This window comes from Melanerpes formicivorus, unplaced genomic scaffold, assembly GCF_026170545.1.
Source record: "Melanerpes formicivorus ecotype bairdi unplaced genomic scaffold, bMelFor1.0.p_v2 SCAF_68, whole genome shotgun sequence".
Classification (NCBI taxonomy): Eukaryota; Metazoa; Chordata; class Aves; order Piciformes; family Picidae; genus Melanerpes; species Melanerpes formicivorus.
Genome location: NW_027142420.1, coordinates 723,955 through 737,982, shown reverse-complemented (window position 1 = coordinate 737,982; position 14,028 = coordinate 723,955). Strand labels below are relative to the sequence as shown.

The following is a 14,028-nucleotide window of genomic DNA, read 5'->3' as shown; positions in this document are numbered from 1 at the left end:
TTTGTCCTTGGGACATGCTATTCCAGGGAGACTTCTTCCCTCCTGTGACTCTTGTCAGAGTCAGGTTCTTTGTGCAGCACAGTTGGTATTAGTACTTCAGAGCTGTGCTGGGGTGTGTGCTGGTACCAGAGCCTGCTGCCACACCTCTGTGCTTTAGCTTTTAGTTGCACTTGAAGGTTCTTTGGTTTATATCTTCCCTGCTGATGATTTGACAGTCCCCTGTGCCTTATCTCCAAGCCCCCATGCTCCCAGTGGTGGTAACTTGGTTGTCCTGGTTGCAGACTCAGCAGGCATGGACTGCATTGAGACTGTGGTGCCCAGTGGTCAGGTCCCTGGCGCTTCCTTCTGCTCAGAAACACAGCGGCAGTTTTCCCGCTACTACAACGAGTTTGAAGAGCTGCAGCTGCTTGGCAAGGGGGCTTTTGGAGCAGTCATCAAGGTATGAGCAGGGGCTTGGAGCACCTCTGCTATGAGGATGGGCTGAGGGAGCTGGGGTTCTTCAGTCTGGAGAAGAGGAGGCACCAGGGAGACCTGATAGCAGCCTGCCAGTACCTAAAAGGGGCTACAGGAAGGATGGGGAGAGACTGTTTACGAAAGCCTGCAGGGACAGGACCAGGGGCAATGGCCTCAAACTAGAGAGGGGCAGGTTTAGATTGGATATCAGGAGGAAGCTCTTCACTGCGAGGGTGGTGGAACACTGGAGCAGGTTGTCCAGGCAGGTGTTTGGGGCCCCTTCCCTAGAGATATGCCAGGTAGGACTCGATGAGGCCTCGGGCAGCCTGGTCTAGTTGGGGATGTCCCTGCTGACTGCAGGGACCTCTGGAGGTCCCTTCCCCTCCCTGGACCATTCTGTGATTTGAAGGGATAGAAGTGGCTTCCCCTGTGGGAGCCTTGCTGGGGATGTGTTGGTCTCTGTGGTGTTCACACGGCTGGCGCCGTGCCTCGCCGTGGGTTTATCCGCAGCGGGCAGCCTGCGGAGTTGGACGGGAGGTTGCTGGGAGTGCGGGCAGAAGGCTGGTGCTTGCAGGGTAGGAGTGTGCCGGGGGAGGGAAGCAGCCGCTCTCGCCGGTGAGGCCGTGCCCAGCCGCTGCCGCCGCCCCGCAGGTGCGGAACAAGCTGGACGGCTGCTACTACGCGGTGAAGCGCGTCCGCCTCAGCCCCGCCAGCAAGCAGTTCCGCAGGATCAAGGGGGAGGTGACGCTGCTGTCCCGCCTCAACCACGAGAACATCGTCAGGTACTACAACGCCTGGATAGAGAGGCACCAGAGCCCCGTGCCCGCGCCGCCGGCCTCCGAGGCGGCCGAGGAGAGGAGAGCGACCGCCAGAGCCGGGCTGCTCGGCCTGGCCTCCCAGCAGCTGCAGCCCGACGTGCCGCCCCCGGCCCTCGCCAGCTCCGTGGAGTGGAGCACCTCCTGCGAGCGCTCCTCCAGCGGCAAGTTCAGTGGAGCTGCCCAGGAGTCCAGTGACGAGGAGGAGGATGGGGACGGGGTGTTCTCACAGTCCTTCCTGTAAGTCGCTTGCTTCTGTCCCCTGGGTCGAGCACTGTTTGCCAGCAGTCAGCCAGGGGCAGGAATGCATGGCTGAGAGCTGTCGCTGTACAAGGCAAAACTGGGCTTAGGCTTCTGGAGGCTTCTTGCCATTCCTGTCAGGGCTGGACTGCCCTCTCTAGCCTTGGGCAGAGTTTTTACTGAACAGTGACAGAAACATGACTCTTACTTGTCTGTTCCTTTTACTAACTCATTCCCTACCTACCTGCAGGGTGGGGTTTGGTTTAAGCAAGTGAGTAAACTCAGCTCAGTTTTGCTTAGTGCACACAGACATTGTTCCTGGTGCAAACCCACAGCTGCCCACTGAGAGCCTGGGCTGTCACTGCAAGCGTGGCTTTCCTGGCTTTGGGTTGCTTTGTTGTGTTGAAGGCACATGGGAGGGCTTCAACAGAAGCTTGGATTTTCTTCTTTCTTTTTGTGCAAATAGCTTCTAGATTTCCTAGCAAATAGCTCTTGGTGCCCCCAACTTCTGCTGTGTTTCTTGCTCTCCCTTTCTCGTTTTCCAAACAGGCCAACCACAGATTCTGACAGCGAAATCGTTTTTGATAACGAGGATGAGAACAGTAAAGCTCCCTCTCCAGTGAGTATGTGATGCTAAAGCTGGGGAGGAGGACTCACCCGTGGTAGAATAGCCTTTCACCAGCAGGGAGGTGTGTTGGGAAGACTGGTTTCACTTCTGGGTACAGAGTTATGTTCTGCCAGAGTAAGTGTTGTGCCATCCCAGCTGCATTCAGCAGAAACCAGGCTGATGCTGCTAATCAGAGTCTGTGGGTTGGACCCCCTGATCTCTGGGGGTCCCTTCCAACCCCTAGTGTCCTGTGCTCCTGTTTCCCATGGTGTTCACTGGGCTGAATGTGAGTGGCATTTTGTGGTCCTGCGCCTGCTTGGTGCAAGCTCCAGTCTCAGTGTGCAGGTGGCCTGCCAGCCCCAGGGACTGACAGCTGAGATGCTCTGCTTGTAGGCACCAGTGGATTTGCTTTCTGAACGTGAGGACTACATACTGCTGGCAGTCAGAAAGGGGTGGGAAGGCAGAGGGATGTGTAAGGGTTTAGCTGACTTCAGGGTTTCGTATCCCAGCACTTGCTGTGAGCAGCTGGTGCAGAGCATCACCGAAGGCTAACCTGCTGCTTGCTGCAGCATCCTTGTCAGTCTTGATGGTCTGTGAAAGGCTCTCTCCTGCCTCTCTGTGCCAGTGTGCACTGGCATGAAAACCCTTTCAATATACAACAGTATGGCAGTGCAGCTTTGGCTACACTGCATCCCAAGTGGTGAGGGGGGTGGAGGTTGCATCCCATCTGGTAAGTTCTGTGTAGTTTTGTTCCAGGGAATTTGCTTGGCTGTGGCTTGGTGTTTTTTATTAGAATTGGTGCACACTGTTTCATCCAGAGCTCAGGGAATATTTTTTCTCCAGTGTCTCATGCTGGCAAAATCTTACTTGTTCTTCGCTTTGAAAGTGAGCGCTGGCTCACACCTCTTATTTCTGGTGGATTCAGAAGCAGTGGCATTACAAAAGTGTCAGTGCATTATTTCACTGTTACAGTAGCCACAGAAGGTGAGTTAGCATCATAGAATCAGTCAGGGTTGGAAGGGACCACAAGGATCATCTAGTTCCAACCCCCCTGCCATGGGCAGGGACACCCCACACTAGATCAGCCTGGCCAGAGCCTCATCCAGCCTGGGCTTAAACACCTCCAGGGACAGGGCCCCAACCACCTCCCTGGACAACCCATTCCAGGGCTTCACCACTCTCATGGGGAAGAACTTCCTCCTCACCTCCAGCCTGATGCTGGGGACACCAGACCTGGAGGCAGGATTGGAGATGAGAATGGAATGGAATGGAATGGAATGGAATGGAATGGACCAGACCAGGTTGGAAGAGGCCTTCAAGATCATCACATCCAACCTATCAACCAATTCAACCCACCTAATCAATTAAACCTATGGGTCTTGGCAGAGCAGAAGTAGGAAGTGCAGCAATACAGACAGGGTCATAAGCTTGGAATACTTCCTCCTGATTGCCCTGAGGATGTTAAATTCAACTGCTTCATGGTCACTGCAGCCAAGGCTGTCTCTGAGCCTCACATTGCTTACCAGCCCTTCCCTGTTGGTGAGAACAAGGTCCAGCACAGCACCATTTCTTGTTGGTTCCTCTACCATTTGGAGGAGGAAGTTGTCTTCTATGCAGTCCAGGAACATCCTGGATTGCTGGTGCCTTGGTGTGTTGTCCCTCCAGCAGATGTCAGGGTGGTTGAAATCACCCATGAGGACCAGGGCTTGTGACCTGGAAGCTGCTTCTATTTGCCTATGGAGGGCCTCATCTGCTTGGATCTGCTGGTCAGGTGGCCTGTAGGAGACCCCCACAGTAATATCTTCTTCCCCTGTCCTGCCTTTAATTTTAACCCATACGCTCTCAACTAGCTCATCATCCCTCCCCAGTTGGAGCTCCACTGATTCCAGCTGGTTATTGACATAGAGGGCAACACCTTCTCCTCTCTTTCCCTGCCTATCCTTCCTCAGGGCAGCAAGTTGAGAGCCCTCACCAGCTCTCCATCCCTCTGCCTCTGGTGAGCTGCCCCTCTGTTTGTCACCGGCCAGCAGGAGACTATTACCCCCTTCCCCCTTCAAATCTAGTTTAAAGCCCTATCAATGAGCCCTGCCAATTCCTGCCCCAGGATCCTTTCCCCACTCTGGGACAAGTGCATCCCATAAGTTGTTTTCAGCTCTGCTGCCTTGTAAACCAAGCCATGATTGTGGAGCCCAAAGGCCTGTCGATGGCACCAGCCCCGGAGCCATGACTTGACCTGTTGGCTCTTCCTCAGTGCTCCCTCATCCATCGCTGATGTTCTCATCAGTAAAAGATAGTATGCACAAACCCAACCTTCCTCTGGTTTATCTGGTGTTGCTTTTGTTGTGCTAAAGGATGAAGAAGACAATGAGAAGAGCAGCCATGGAGGAGAGGACAGGACAGCAGTCATCCAGACAGTGCACTACCTGTACATCCAGGTACCAGCCTGCTTGTGTTTGCAGAGAAGGCAGCTCGGGGTATTTGGGCCTGCAGAGGGTAATGGCTGCCTTGCTTGAGGGCAGTAAAGGTCTTTAGAGAATGCACAGGAGGCTCAGGTCAGTGTTGATGTGTTCTCTGAAGGGTTTGGCTGGTGCAGGTCACCAGGCAGCACACATGGCTGCTTGTGCCTTCCAAGGCTCTGCAGCTGTGCCTGCAGAGAGCAAAGTTCTGTAGTGCTGTGGCTTGCAGTGCCATTGCTCATTCCTTGTGTGCAAGTAAAAGCTGGCAGCTTCTGACCTAGTCTTACAGCACCCCAGCCAGCCAACCTTTGGAGCCCATGGCTTCTGAAGAGGTGTTTTGCCTCATGCCTGTTACTTGTTCAGAGTAACCATCCCACCCCCTAATGCTGTAGCTGGTGTCCCTGAGCTCGCTTGTGGCACTCATGCCCAGTGTGTTCTGGGTTCTCTCCCAGAGGGGAGGCTGCCTTTCACAGCTGTGAGAACTTTTTCCTGCTCTTCAAAGGCTTCACTACTGACAACATCTCCTTTGTGTTAGGAGTAGTCAGCTCTCCTAGCTGAGTGCTGTGTCATTGTGTCACACACTTCATGCCAGAGCTCGTCTGGAGGGAAGATACAAGCAGATACAATAAGCTTGTTCACAGGTGCTTTGTATATTGATAGTATAAGCACTTAAAACACCAAGCAAAATAAAGTCATAGACAGTTTCATGTTTGGCCTAAACACACACCGTGGCTTGGTGGTTTCAGCCTGCTTTAGCACTTCTGGGGAGTGTGCTGCCCTGCAAGCCAGAACATGGGCGAGGAGCCAGGAGTGAATGCGTGGGAAACCCCAGCCAGCTGGTGTTCTGGTGTTGCTAGCTCCTGAGCCCTGTGTGGCAGGCCCAGGCACTCCAGTGCACACAGGCAGAGGTTTCTGATGGTCTCTTGTGGTGACCAAGCTGCTCTCTCTCCTTCTGTCCCCTCCACACACATGGATGAAGATGGAGTACTGCGAGAAGAGCACGCTGAGGGACACCATTGACCAGGGGCTGTGTGAGGACACCAGTCGGCTCTGGAGGCTTTTCAGAGAGATCTTGGATGGCTTAGCTTACATCCACGAGAAGGTTGGTAGATGGCACACTGGGACCTGTCCACAACAGGCACATTCATGCCTTTTCTTCTGCAGGGACTCCTCAGAGTCTGTCCATCTGGGGGCATTTTTAGTAAGATTCATTCTTTGCCCCTTCCCTTCAGCTCCGTGGGGTTAGAATATTTCATTCCTGGTCATCATGAACTACTTCAGATTTTTCCCTGCATCACAAAAATGTGACCACCCTTAAAAACTCAGTAGCACTGAGAACTGTTTTAGCTTCTGGGCTACAACCTATGGTCTTCCAAATTAATTATCAGTGAGTGCCTGCAGTGGGGCTGCCACGGTAATGAAGTACCCAACACGATTTTCCAGCCTGCTGTAGAGAGCTTTGTTTTGGATGGCACTGATTGTTTCATGTTCTCTTCTCTCCTGCTGTAACAGGGAATGATCCACAGAGACCTGAAGCCTGTGAACATTTTTTTAGATTCAGGAGATCATGTCAAGATTGGTGACTTTGGTTTAGCTACAGATCATCCAGCAAATGCAGTGAGTACAGCTGGAAGTGAATGAAAGACAGCCTGAATGTGCTGTTGAAAGCACGTGAAAGACAAAAGCAAAACACAAACCTGGTGCTCCTTGGGCTTCACCTTGTGAATGCCATCAGCTTTAGAGTTCCTAAGCTTCTGGACTTCAGACACCAACAGAAGCCTTTCAAGGCCTTTTCTGTTTTCCCCATTTCAGGTGGTCTCTAAACAAGAGGAAAGTCACTCAGATAGTTCTGCTGTGTCTGACCCATCAGGTGAGTTTGCACAGTAACTTGTTCTGCATTGTTGTCAGCAAACCCTCCTGCACTCCTGTATACTGTGTGCAAGTTCCATTCACTCTGAAAAGAAGGCCTTTGTCACGGGGGGCCAGCCCCACCACCCCACCACACTTTGGGGTAGGTCTCTTACCTAGCATCTGACAGCTTTGGCTGTTAGCTGAAAGGCAATTGGCTGCCACCCAGCCTTCTGCCCTAGCTCGCTGCTGCTCTCAGGGGAGGTGGGCAGAGATCCTCTGTGTCTGTTCCACCCCCACTTCTGGTCTCTTGCTCCCATAGGACAATTTCAAGACTTCAGGGATTTTGGTTGTTTGGGTTTCTGACAACTTTGACAGGCTGCATGTTTGTGTTTTGAGTACCTTGTGTGCCATGAGTGTACTGGAAGTGGCATTTGGTTGTGCAGTTTGTGTACTGGCCTGCAGCTCTGTACAGCAGCAGATCAGTTCAGCTGCTGCAGACAGACACAGGTGCTTGTGGTAAAACCTCACTCTCTGTTCTGGTGAAAGCTCCCTGTTTGGTAAACTGTTGTTGGCTGGGTCTCTCAATCAGGACAGCATTCCACATGAGTTGTTTCCTGCCTTTGCTACTGCATTTCTCACCCAGTTCCTTGAACCTAGCCCCATGCCCTTTGCCACACAGGTAACTTGACAGGGATGGTTGGCACCGCGCTCTATGTCAGCCCAGAGGTCCAAGGAAGCACCAAGTCTACCTACAATCAGGTATGACTGGAGAGGACTTGATGAGAAGGTAGTATGAGATCTAAGGTACCATGTCCAAGTTAGGTCATTCCTGCCTAACAAAGGTGAGTCCAAGGTGGAGCAGGGTGTGGTGGGACTGCTGTAGGAAGCAAGGGAGTGAGAAATACTGCTTCTGAGAGGACATCAAGAGTAGAAGGATGTGGGCAAATGTCTGCCTGTGCTGTGAGCATGGCTAGGTGCAAGTGACTTCAGGCTGCTGGTAAACTGGAGGACCTTTATAAATGAGTAGGCTAGAAGCCTTGCAGCCTCAGTTAAGGGAGAATGTCATCAGCAGGGTATGCATTGCTCTCCTGGGCTCCTAGGCTGTGATTCTGGGAGGTGGGGTGCACCTTCCCACCAGACAGTGCTCTTTGTATGCCAAGACAAGCTGAATTTGAGAGCAAGGGTGTTCCCCAAGGGGGAGTCCTTCATGTCCTGGCAGTGCTGTGGTGGCATTGACTTGCAGCAGCTCTTAGAGGATTGTGATCACTTTTAAAAAGCAGCAGCAAAACAAAGCCACACCAAGCTCCTCCCCTCTCTCCAGCTGTAGTGTGCTGTGACATCCATCCAAGATGTGTTCTTTCCCTTCTGGCATCTCCTGCAGAGCCTCCACAGGTGTTGGATTGAAGTTTCAATGTTTTTTCCTGTAGAAAGTGGACCTGTTCAGCCTGGGCATCATATTCTTTGAAATGTCTTACCACCCCATGAGCACTGCATCAGAGAGGATCTTTGTTCTTGGTCAGCTCAGACTGGTGAGTACACAGGCAGCAACTGCAGCAGTTCTGTGCAGCAAATAGTCCAAGAGAGGCAAAAGGATGCAAACATGGCAGAAAGGTTTCCCCAGGGAGTGCTTGAAATAGAAGTGTTTGTAAAATAGGTAATGAAAAGTGAAGAATGAAACTGGAGCTGGTCCTGCCATGCCCTGATGCACTGTGGGCTCCCACATGGGGTTGCCATCAATTAGTGTTCTGCCTGTGAAATTAATTCTTGGGGTGCAGAACACCCCCAGTGTAAGGATCAGGCAAAGACATCCTGGCCCTGGCACACCCAGGGCTAGCCCCCGTGGCTGTCCCTCAGGAGCCTTGCTTGCGGTTCTGGGTGGTGCCCAGAGGAGCATTCCAGTGCCTCCCTTTTCAGCTCTGGGAACTGCATTTGTCACCTGGGGGTTGCTGTTTGCTTGTTTGGGTTCTTTTCCCCACTGCAGTAAAAATGCTGAGTTCCTCAGCCCCCAGTTCTGCAGATTCCCACATCCTCAGCAAGCTCTGCTGGCTGTCACGGTGCCAACGTGTTTTTGTCTTCCTAGCCCACCACTGTCTTTCCTAAGGACTTTGATGAAGTCAAGCATGCCAAGCAGGTAATTTTGAAGACATTTCCAACATTCTGCCCTGTCACAAACCCCTTGATTAGCATTTTCCCCCCACTTGATTCTAAATTAGTAATCTCTGACAAATTCTGATGCCATGATCTGACCTGGTGGCATCAAATCCATGTAAGGAGAAAAGATCTCCATGTACAAAGCTGGGATGGAAATAGACTCCCCCCAGAGCACAGGCAGAGAAATGCAGAGCTCACTCCCATGTATGGAGTCTGAGGGAAGGTTCAGCCTGTCAGGGCTCTGACACACGGCAGCTCTGTTGTTTGACTCTTCAACCTCTGTGGGGAATCTCAGAACAGGAACAGGTGTGCAGGCTGAGTCTGAGCAGAGCTGCCAGGAGCTGCTCTGGGTGCCTCCATGGCAGAGACATGAAGTGAGAAGCAGCAGTGTCAGCTTCTCTGCTCACCCAGGTAACTTTGTCCTGCTGCTGTTGAGCTCTCTTGCTGACTGTTAGCTTCCTGGCTGCTGCCTCTGAAGCAGCAGTCTGCCTCTCACTGGCACCAGAAAAATGCTCCCATCCTGTGCAGTGCAATAAACATGGCAGGAAGGTTCCCCCTTAGGTAACACCTGTAACTCTCAAAACTTTGTATGGCTCACTTGGTTCTGCTTTCTCTTAACTTTGGTGATAGAGACAGCAGAGCCAGCCTAACCTAGGGCAGCAGAGCCAGCCTAACCTAGGGCAGCAGAGCCAGCCTAACCTAGGGCAGCAGAGCCAGCCTAACCTAGGGCAGCAGAGCCAGCCTAACCTAGGGCAGCAGAGCCAGCCTAACCTAGGGCAGCAGAGCCAGCCTAACCTAGGACAGTAGAGAATGGAATAGAATGGAATAGAATAGAATGGAGCAGAACAGAACAGACCAGACCAGGTTGGAAGAGACCTTCAAGATCATCGTGTCCAACCCATCAACCAATCCAACACCACCTAAACAACTAAACCATGGCACCAAGCTCCCCATCAAGTCTCCTCCTGAAGAGCCAGCCTATCTGAGGACAGCAGAGCCACCTTAACCTAGGACAGCAGAGCCAGCAGAGCCAGCCTAACCTCGGATAGCAAAGGGCACTGCCTATTAGAGTGTCCCAGGAGGCACATTTGTGGTGCTGTTTGTGTTCAGATAGTAACAACCCAATCAAAGATCTGTGGAGCTTGGTAAGCAGAGAATATCAGCTGCAGAGATTCAGCTGCCCTGCAGTCTCAACATGTTTTTAAGCTAGAAGCTGGTTGTAAGCACTGCTGATGCACTGTGAACCTTTGCTTGGGTTTGTAGAGAACAGTTATTACCTGGCTCCTGAACCATGACCCTGCAGCACGACCAACAGCTGTGGAGCTGTTAAAAAGTGAACATCTTCCACCCCCCCAAATGGAGGAGTCTGAGCTGCATGAGGTGCTGCACCACACCTTGGCCAACGTGGATGGCAAGGCCTACAGGACCATGATGAGTCAGATCTTCTCCCAGCGCATCTCTCCAGCTATAGACTACACCTATGACAGTGATATGCTGAAGGTTTGTAGGTGTTGGGGATGTCTGGGGATGAGTTTTCCTGTGTTGGAGTTGAAAAGACATTCCTGCAGGTAAACTCTGGCATGTTTGAGAGAACTGCATTGTGTCTCCAGAGTAATCTTCACATTAGCTCCCACTTAAGGCTGCAGCCTGTACCTGGTGTTCTTGAATAGCCACACTGCCCCTGGAGCCTTAGGTTCACTCTTCAGTGGAGGAGCCAGCAGTGTCTGATTGCAGCAGCCAAAGCTTTAAGGGTATGTCCAAGTGATTGCTGCTTTCACTCTGGAGTTCTGCCAAGCATCTGATTGCCAGCAGAGTGTTGTCTCTGACTGCTTCCTCCCCTTTCTAATGGTGCCAGTCAAAGTCATCCCTCTTGGTTCCTCACCCTTCTCAGAACCACAGAAATATTCAGGTTGGAAGAGAGCCTCAGGACCACCAAGCCCAACCCAGAACCCTAGTCTGCAATGGTCACCCCTAAACCAGAGCCCCAAGCACCACATCTGAAACACCTTGAAACACAGCCAGGCTTGGGGACTCAGCCACCTCCCTGGGCAGCACATTCCAGTCCCTGACCACTCTTGCCCTGGAAAAATGTTTCCTACTGTCCAGTCTAAACCTGCCCAAGGGCAGCTTGAGGCCATTGTCTCTTGTTCAGTCACTAATTCCCTGTGGGAAGAGACCAGCAGCAGCCTCTCCACAACCTCCTTTCAGGTAGTTGTAGACAGCAGTGAGGTCTCCCTCAGCCTCCTCTTCTCCACACTAACCATCCCCAGCTCCTTCAGTTGCTCTCCATCAGGTTTATTCTCCAGACCCTTCCCAGCTTCCTTGCCCTGCTCTGCCCTGGCTCCAGCACCTCCACATCTCTCTTGCACTGATTTGCCCCAAACTGGACACAATGCTCCAGGTGTGGCCTCCCCAGAGCTGAGTCCCAGGGGACAATCCCCTCCCTGCTCCTCTGCACACAGCATTGCTGATCCCAGCCAGGAAGCCTGGCCTGGGTGCCATCTGTGACTGGAGGAGCGTGAGGTGCCACAGTGCAGGAGCTGCAGCCTCCTAGAGCTGTGGCTGTCTGCAGGGTGTGAGCACTGCAGTGGTCACAGAGGGCTGTAGCAGAATGCTTATTGCCTGTGTTGCTCAGTGTCCATGGCATGTGAATTACATTTGTGCTTCTTGTTTGTGATGGTTTCAGGGTAGCTTTTCTGTCTGGGCAGCCAAGATTCAGCAGCACGTCTGTGAGCTTGTCAGCCGGATATTTAAGAGACACGGTGGGTGCGCTTCCAAAAGTCATTCTTCCGTTGCTGGGCAGAGGGAGGGGGGCTCACTGCAGGCACAGGAGGCAGAAGGGGTGCCCCCCTGTTTGCGTAGCACTGGGACTTTTACTTTGCTTAGTGCTGGCACTTTGGCATCCCAGTAACAGCCATTGCACTTAAACTGCAGGTTTTGATTGCCTGCAGGGAAAATCTTACTTGTGTCATCAGATGGGGGGAGTGGGGGGGTCTGCTGAGTCTGGATGACCCTGTAGGGGTAGGGAGTGTTCTGTGAAAGCTAGATCTGAATGTAAGGGAAAGGCCAGCTCCATGGGCACAGCAGCCTCTGAAGAGAGCCCAGTCCCACTCTGGCTGGAAGTGAGCAAGTTGCGTGGTGGTGCTTCCGGAGTCACTGCTCCTAACAGTGCTTTGCTGATCAGGAGCTTCCTGGGCCTGGGCTGCTGTCATGCAGGCCTTGATGGTTTTGCTCCCCAGGGCTCTCTCCAGTCAGAGGAACAGTGACTGCTTCAAATTAGCTTTTAAAAGAGGAAGGAAATGTGTGCACACTTTGTCACATTTGGAGTGCTGCAAGCCCTGTGAATTTCTGGGTGCTCCTTGTGCCAGTCTGAGTGGTGCTAGTTCATGTTACGTTGGCTTGTGTTATGTTACACTATGGTATGCTACACCACTTCATATCTACTGCTCTGCATTTAGAGAGAAAGTGGAGATTTCCTAATGTAATCTGATGAAGCATGATCAGGGCTTGGCAGTACAAAAGAAAGAGAAACAGAAGTGCCAAGTCAAGTGAGAAGTTCTCTTGCCCCCATGTAAAGTCTGACAGCCTTTGGGAAGTGTTTGTCAGCATTTTAGAGACTCTTTTCATTCTTCTGGGAAAAAAGGCAGCTTTTGGGTATCTGTTTTTGCCCATTGGATTGTACCTGTTGCCCAGAACAGTTAGAAGCATTCCCTCCTGTCTGGGGGTGCTTTCCTAATGCAGATGTTCGTGTGAGATGTGAGTGAAGCTGCCCTAAGAGCTGCCTGAGAAGCAGCGGAGCTGGAGACAGCCAGGCGTTTCTCGGCGCTCAGAGCTGGTACTGTGAATAGTAAGGTTGCAGCAGAGACTGGATTCATGCAGGAGATAGCCAGGACAGAAAGGGTGTTCATGAGGCTTCAGAGTGAACCTTGAACAGCTCTGGTATGTTTTTGGGACATAGGATGCACCATGTCTGAACAACATCTGCTCTCTGTGGAAGTGCCTGCAGACCACGGCAGTGCTGCTGGTGTGTCTGTGGAGTCACTCTGCTTTGTGTGCAGCCTGTTGTGAGAGGTGGGCTTTAAAGAGGGGGAGCAAGCTGAGGGTTGTGCTGGGGCTGTGGAGCTGCCAGCTTCCATCTGTTTCTCTGTGGGCTGCCTGCTGAGGCCAGGAAGTGTGCCAGGTAGAGCATTAAAGCTTGGTTGATGGCTTTCTCTAAAGGGGGGAAGAGGAAAGTTTATGGATGACACCTGGAATGATGTCATGTTTAAAGGGTATTGGCTGAGATGATCATGCCCTGCAAGGTTGGCATGAGCTTGTAGAAAGCAGATGCTGCTCCCAACAAGGGAGATAACAATGCTGTGTTGGTTTTTGCAGGAGCCATCAAGCTGCACACCCCACTGCTGATGCCCAGGAACAAGAAACTCTATGAACACAACGAGGTCTCCTACTTCATGGATCACAGCGGGATGCTGGTGATGCTTCCCTATGACCTCAGAGTGAGTGGCACAGCTCTGCAGGCCGGGCTGGGCTCCAGGGCTGCTCTGATCTTTGTAGGCCCCTTTGCTTCACCAGTGTGGGCTGAAGCTGTACATCTCTCATTGTTCTTGTATCCCACGGTGCTCTGCTGATGCGAGCAGCTGGAGCCCTGGTGACAGAGGGAACAAACTGACTTGTGTTTGCTCTTTCATTTGCCTTTTCGTTCTCCTCTCCCTCCCCACTTCATCTTTTTTAAACATAGGTGTTAAAAATGCCATGTTACAAATGTGATAGAAGTCACTGCTGGTCCCATCCCTCTCTTGTGTGTATGTCTTTATAGAGGATGTGGGTTACAGTCTGTCCAGTTTTGTGTTCCTCAGACAGGTGTTGTCCAGGATCATTCTGCTCCTGAGAGGCACTTGCACAGTTCAGATCTGACTCTCTGGGCTCCCTCCATCACTAATACCCAATCATATGCAATGCTTCCTAACTGCCTTGCCCTTCATTTCATACCTCCATGCTTCAAGTTCTACTTTGTGGTTGTTGGTGGTTGAAGAGCCTGGCTTCTCCTGTTTCCCTAACTGGAGGTCAGTTTGGCTCGCCCTTCCTTTGCATTTCTAATGCCAAGCTGTACAGGATGATTCACACTGAAGGGTTTCTGCAGGATCTTCAGAGCTGACCTTTCTGTTGGAATTCCTTGGCTTGGGAAGTGTGTTAACCACAGATGTAGGAACAAATGCATCTTTCTATCTTTATGGAAGCAGCAAGTCACCTGCTTGTCCACTTTGGTGTGCTCATGGTCGGTTCAGGGGGCACTTGGCATTGGGGCATCAGGAACTGTCCCTCTGTCCCTCTTGGTGGTGGGCTGTATGTGTTTGTTCACGACTTGCAGCAGGGGTGCCAGGTTAATCTGACTTTGTTTTGGCTGTGTGGCACATGCACTGAGGCACAAACGTTGCTGCAGAGCAGTGGTTCACCT

General features: G+C 51.9%; 1 protein-coding gene across 4 annotated transcripts in view; it reads left to right on the top strand.

The window, feature by feature from the left end:
- EIF2AK4 (eukaryotic translation initiation factor 2 alpha kinase 4) overlaps positions 1 to 14,028 on the top strand; it is a 39,884-nt gene that overhangs the window by 12,010 nt on the left and 13,846 nt on the right. For 3 of the 4 annotated variants that reach the window (XM_068162875.1, XM_068162872.1, XM_068162871.1), the window contains exons 11-23: positions 282 to 439; positions 1,105 to 1,508; positions 2,058 to 2,127; positions 4,467 to 4,550; positions 5,551 to 5,673; positions 6,084 to 6,188; positions 6,384 to 6,441; positions 7,102 to 7,181; positions 7,850 to 7,951; positions 8,503 to 8,553; positions 9,837 to 10,073; positions 11,260 to 11,335; positions 12,948 to 13,069. In XM_068162875.1, the coding sequence (XP_068018976.1) occupies positions 282 to 439; positions 1,105 to 1,508; positions 2,058 to 2,127; positions 4,467 to 4,550; positions 5,551 to 5,673; positions 6,084 to 6,188; positions 6,384 to 6,441; positions 7,102 to 7,181; positions 7,850 to 7,951; positions 8,503 to 8,553; positions 9,837 to 10,073; positions 11,260 to 11,335; positions 12,948 to 13,069 (1,670 nt within the window). The remainder of the gene's footprint in view (positions 1 to 281; positions 440 to 1,104; positions 1,509 to 2,057; positions 2,128 to 4,466; positions 4,551 to 5,550; positions 5,674 to 6,083; positions 6,189 to 6,383; positions 6,442 to 7,101; positions 7,182 to 7,849; positions 7,952 to 8,502; positions 8,554 to 9,836; positions 10,074 to 11,259; positions 11,336 to 12,947; positions 13,070 to 14,028) is intronic. The other variant, XM_068162873.1, reaches the window with a different exon arrangement.